We start from the raw sequence: 6000 nt of genomic DNA, 5'->3' as shown, positions 1-6000 counted from the left end.
GTTTCGAGCATAAGCCCTTCATCCTGATGAAGGGCTTATGCTCGAAACGTCGAATTCTCTATTCCTGAGATGCTGCCTGGCCTGCTGTGCTTTGACCAGCAACACATTTTCAGCTGACACTCCCTCTACACCGTGAGGCTCGTCATTATGTAGAGGGTAAACATGTGCCTATTAAATGTGACGTGTCGGTCCTGTTACCTGCCCGGACTTGGCTCAAAACTGTGGGTGCAATGGTAGACCGCCGGCCTGCAGGTGCCGCTGGAGGCAGCGGGACGGTCCCATGTCCCCCGAGGCGGGGAGGGGGGCGTGGTCGCAGTGACGGTGACGCCTTATTTAAGCGCCGCCAGTCGGGGTGGGAGGGAGGTGGGCCTCTGCCGTTGTGGGCAGCGAGAGCGTGTAAGTAAGTGATTGAGTCGGTTGGGGGGGGAAAAAAAAAGAGATTTCTTTTTCGCGTTGGCTGTAGGACGGCGGAGTGGAGGAGGGTAGATTAAAAAGAAGGCGGAGAGCGACCGGTTTTGGCCGTCACAATGAGCGGCGGGACGCCGTATATCGGCAGCAAGATCAGCCTCATCTCCAAGGCGCAGATCCGCTATGAGGGCATCTTGTACACCATCGACACGGACAACTCCACAGTGGCCCTGGCCAAGGGTGAGTACGGGCTCCTGGCGCCTTCGTATTGCGCCACCCTGGGGGCCTCTCTCTCTAACCCTTGAGATGTATTTATTTCCATTCCTTATTACTCGCTTGGACAGGCATGGCCTTATTTGCTTTGCCCGTCTCGCCAGCTACCGATGGCGCCTTTTGTCCTATTTTTGCCATCCGTCAGCTGGATCGATGTTTTGTGCTTCCAACCCACTTTGGGTACCCCGGTAGGGGGGAGGGGAGCGTCCGCTTGTTTTCGGAATTCACATTTGCCCTTTTCTCTAAGACTCGGAAGGATTGTTGATTTCGCATTTTTTTATTTTTGCAGCTCTCCAGAGACACCTAGATTTGTTTATGGTACTTTGGATAATTTGAGGTTTTAAGTGTAGTCAGCTGGTCGAAATCAAAAAAGACCCGCCGCCCCGCCCCCCTCCCTGCTTTTGTGAGGAATCACGGGTTGGTGGTCAACAAAGTTGGAAAGGGCACACTTTTTAAAAAAAAATCCCATTGTTACGATAGCACCTGGAGTACGTTTAAAGCTCCGATGCTACTTTTCCCCGAGAGACTTGGATTATAAATTAGTATTTGATCGAGTGGCGATATCTAAAATAATGACTATTAATTCACTAATATTTTATTCTTACTGGAATACTTCTTGGCCACATTAGGCAACCTCTATCTCTTCCATCCAATGTTATCCACTAAAGACATTTGCAACGTTTTCAACTCCTATCATAACCATGTTTTCTGCCTTCAATATTTCCCATGACGTTTAATTTCTTCCCTCCCCACCCCCCCCACCTTTCTTTGACTGTCCCCTTATTTTTCATCACTTTTGTCACCCATGCCTTTCTAATTCCCTGCATATTGTTTTACCTGATTTTTCTCTTTATGAACCTGATGATGAGCGTTGAGCATTTTGTTTTTAATGTCCATTTTCCTAAATCATTTAGGGAGCTACAACTTTGCATTTGCTTCTCATTTTGTTTTTAATTGAAGTTTATTCTCGAAGACCTCCCAATGCTTATCTGTTTTAATGAAATTCTTTTCCAGTCAATTTCTTGATTTGCTCCTTCATTTTATAATTATTCTAAACCTAACATGTGCACACTGCTTTCGTAGATGCTCTTTCTGTGAAATGTTGCACCTGCTTCATATCACTTCCCCAGAACTAGATTTCCTGCTGATTCCTTCATTGTTGGGTTTGTAAAGGTTCAATTAAACTGAACTGTTATCTGAATGAAGTTGCATGCTGCTAAAGTAGGGAAAGTTTGTTCCTACTTGAGTCTTGAGTTTCCTTTTTCTCTCCATTCCCAAATGGAAATTGCATGGAATTTTGGGATTTAGGGGTGTTGTTCATGAGTTAGATGTAGAAGTAATCTTTTCTAAGAATAGATTTCAGTATAGCTTAATCAGGTCATAATTAATATACCATTTTTATTAGAGTTTGAAGACACAAGATATTTGATTAGCCCAAGGCTGTTGCAAACGTGGCTCATCTGTTTTAGTTTTCCACATCAAACCTTTTCACAAGTGCTAGGATTAGTTTTGAAACATTTGACTTTTTATTAAACATTGACTATAGCTCTATCCAAAATAAATGGGTCAGCTTAAATGGTCTCCCATTGTCCCACAAGCGCTACATGGTCTGCAGACTTTTACCTTAAAACTGCAACTGGATATGCACATATGCACAAATATGCACATTCTGTACATATTTGCAGAAATCAAAATAATTGACACTTGTATTGTTGATCATCTACCAGAGCAATTAGCGTTTTACAGTATTTTTGACTTGCGGTAGTGAGTGCTTACCAATTTGAATCCAATAGAATGTTAAGCTATCTCATCACTATCTGATCTGAAAAGGTGGGTGAGTTTGGTAGATTGCTTCATGATGTAATATTTATGTAAAAGAAGGTATTTCACTTTTTTGATTGATCTGAAGTAATTTGACATGTATTTTCTGATTTAATTATATCTTATTAACTAGTTGGTTTTGCTGATTGACTAATCTTTTCACCTGAAACACTCTGGATGTTTGGGGATTCAGTACCTTAAATAGTTTAATGTTTAGGCATGCCTTTTGTTTCCCTCTTCAGAAAAGTATGATTTTTTTCATGTAGGTTTTAAATTTAACTTTTTTTTGAGTTATGTGGAGTCATAGAATCTTTGTAGACCTGAAAAGAATGTACTAATCAGAGAATCAGTTCAAGGAAACACTGGATTTGCAGCAGAAGAAAAATGCAGTTTTAAGGTAATGTGTCAGGAAGAACTTGAGGATAGGTGGCTCAAGTGAACCTGGTGGTTGCTCAGAATGCATTTCTGCCAGAAGGGTTTGATTCCTCCTTTCAAACAACTATGCACTTGACAATGCAGAGAATTGTTTATTGTTTTGTAAACTGAATTTGGTATGGTTTCTTGAAGGTCCAAGGAGCAAAAGACTCCATTTCCACCCCCCCCCTTCATTTTTGATGGTTTACATTACCTGTAAAGAGCTTTGCTTGTCAGTATTTAATTGGTCCTTTTTTTTTAAAAAAAGGAAGAAACCGTCATGTTTTTCGTGGGAAAGTTTATGATGGCATTTGAGGTTTTTAAAAGCAAATGATTTAGATGGTGTATTTAATGCCAGTGAAGCAATGTGCTGTAATAGATGCATGTCCCTCAGACAATTTTACAGGAAAGGTGAAAGGCATCAAACCCCATTTTGTAAGATGAATATTTTATTTTGAGTATCTTGCAAGACTAGTCATGAGTTTCACTTAAATTTTTTTAGGTTAGATTACCTACGTTGTGGAAACAGGCCCTTCGGCCCAACAAGTCCACACCGACCCGCCGAAGCTCAACCCAACCATACCCCTACACTTACCCCTTCACCTAACACTATGGGCAATTTAGCACGGTCAATTCACCTAACCTGCACGTCTTTGGACTGTGGGAGGAAACAGGAGCACCTGGAGGAAACCCACGCAGACACGGGGAGAATATGCAAACTCCACACAGTCAGTCGCCCGAGGTGGGAATTGAACCCGGGTCTCTGGCGCTGTGAGGCATCAGTGCTAACCACTGTGCCATCGTGCCACCCAATTTTCTCTGCTTATGAACCAAAATAAACAATTAGCACAAGATAAGAGTTTGTGGAGTAGCAGATACACTTTAAATTAGTTTTGATGTCTGGCCTGGTGCTATATTTTTTTAATGGAAGATTTTGTAGACTGTAGCTAATCTTCAGATCTGACTGATAGCTATTCACCCTATCCTTGTCCCTCATTTTATAAACCTAAAGTCTTTCTCCTAAGGTGGGGTGTCCAAAACCATGGTGCATAGGTTTAAGGTGAGAAGGGAAATACTTAAAAGTGACGCAAGGGCAACGCTTTCATGCAGAAGGTGTGTATGGAATGAGTTGCCAGAGGACGTGGTGAAGACAGATACCCAAATGCCTTTTCAATAGTGCAATTGTAAGTGTATGAATAGGAAGAGATTTGAACCGAATACTGTCAAATAGGACTAGGTTGCATTGGGTTGTCAAGTCGGCATGAGCAAGTTGGACCGAAGGGTCTGTTACCATGCTGATTATTGCAAATGGATGATAAGGGAGCAGTGTACTTGTCAAATTTCCTTGCTGAATTGCATTTGAGAGAAGTCTGACTTTGCAGGACTGTGATTGGCTTGAAGAAGTGTGCTCACTACTGATATGAAACTGATCACAGCTTTAGCGTTTTGAAGGTAGAATTAAATAGCATGAAATCCTGAGCTTGCAGTCTCATAGCTTTTCAGACTGGTCAGTCCTCCCCACGTTGAATATAAATATTCTTGCCACAGAGATCGCTAACTATTGGCGAGCACTTTTGCTTTGTTGCTGACTGCAAGCTTTGAGCCATTAAGCACATTTAATATGATCTTGGAAACTGGAGTGCCTCGGTACATGTGACAAATTCAAGTGATCAGTCTCTAGTTGTGAACTCGCGTGTTACAGATAAGCGTTGTACTATCACGCTGATTCCACAATGTGTAGACACTTGTGGTATGTGGCTCTTTAACCACCTAATTATGTATATTTAAACTTTTTTTATTCCAATCTTTGGCAAATCAAAAGATCTCAATCTTATTGTAACCAGGGGTTAAACTTTAACCTTTGTACGAAGATATTTGGATGTTGGAAAAATGACTAGTTGTGCAATTCACTTTATTTGACAGCTATTATCAGTTTTGATTTTGATTTAATGATAGTTTAAAGCTTTAACTGGTATTCATGAATCCATGAAATTTTGTTGGATTTATCTGATGCAAGACACTTCATCTTTGTTTTGGCAGTAAGATCGTTTGGAACAGAAGATCGTCCCACAGACAGACCTGTCGCCCCAAGAGATGAAATCTATGAATATATCATCTTCCGTGGTAGTGATATCAAAGATATTACTGTCTGTGAACCTCCCAAACCACAGCCCCAAGATCCTGCAATAGTACAGGTGAATTACTGAAATTATTCAGTAAGATATCAAGCATTTTTGGTACACCTCTCTATCATTCCAGTCGCTAATGTCAGTAAACTGGGAAGCCCTAAATGGGGTAATGTTGATCAGTGTTTTAAAAAAAATTACTCTCCTTCCTTTACTTTCCATCCCTTTTAAGATAGGTTGACATTCATTTCTTGAAATGGCATCTGAAAGACTTGCTTTCTCTGTTGTTTCAACTTCATCCACTGATATCTTGGGCTACTGTCCACAAGCAATGATGTAACTGCCTCTTGACTTCCCTTTTGTTTTAAGCCTATAAACATCCAGTTCAGCTGTTTTGTTTTCATTGTGTGAAGTACCATTCTTTACAAGAATCATGTTTTGTGAAAACATTGGCCAGAATTCGAAACTTATGCAAGATCCTTTGGATGGAAAGGTAAATCAAACTACTGGCACAAATATGCTGTGCTGAGCTCTTAACTACTTAGTTTTAGGTCAAAATACAAATGGCAATTCTTTTTGGTAGAATAATGATTGTGCCCATTCAGGTCTTTGTTTTGTCTTTGTTTTTGTGAAAGTGTGAGTTTTACAGTTAATTGTAGGGAAAAGCAATATGTTATCGGTCCCTGTAACAGTCTCAGTAATGATAGCATCTTTGTTCTAGTCTTCGTTGAGTGCTTCGTCAAACGCTTCATTTCAGCCTCCGACATCATACAGTCCATTCCGCAGTATGACTCCATATAACCAATTTGGAGGAGGATCTCTGGTGGGACAGCAATATGGCAGTTCTGTGGGTCTAGGTTAGTGTGCTTTCTTTCATTGCTGATAATATCTGATAATAGATTAACATTTTAACATTGAATTGCTATTTTGGTTTAGATTATGATGAAGTTAACCATCT

The 6000-nt window shown here is 40.7% G+C and overlaps 1 protein-coding gene across 4 annotated transcripts in view; it reads left to right on the top strand.

Annotated features, from left to right (window-relative positions):
* The first annotated feature begins 362 nt into the window (after positions 1–362).
* The window catches only part of lsm14b (LSM family member 14B), a 28192-nt gene continuing 22554 nt past the window's right edge, over positions 363–6000 (top strand). For all 4 annotated transcript variants that reach the window (XM_060836457.1, XM_060836456.1, XM_060836455.1 and 1 more), the window contains exons 1-3: positions 363–648; positions 4957–5111; positions 5764–5899. In XM_060836457.1, coding sequence (XP_060692440.1) covers positions 528–648; positions 4957–5111; positions 5764–5899 — 412 coding nt within the window. In that variant the 5' untranslated portion in view covers positions 363–527. The remainder of the gene's footprint in view (positions 649–4956; positions 5112–5763; positions 5900–6000) is intronic.

Source organism: Hemiscyllium ocellatum, chromosome 15 (genome assembly GCF_020745735.1).
Source record: "Hemiscyllium ocellatum isolate sHemOce1 chromosome 15, sHemOce1.pat.X.cur, whole genome shotgun sequence".
Lineage (NCBI taxonomy): Eukaryota > Metazoa > Chordata > Chondrichthyes > Orectolobiformes > Hemiscylliidae > Hemiscyllium > Hemiscyllium ocellatum.
The sequence above is the reverse complement of the archived record's forward strand: the minus strand, read 5'-3'. Positions and strand labels throughout refer to the sequence as shown.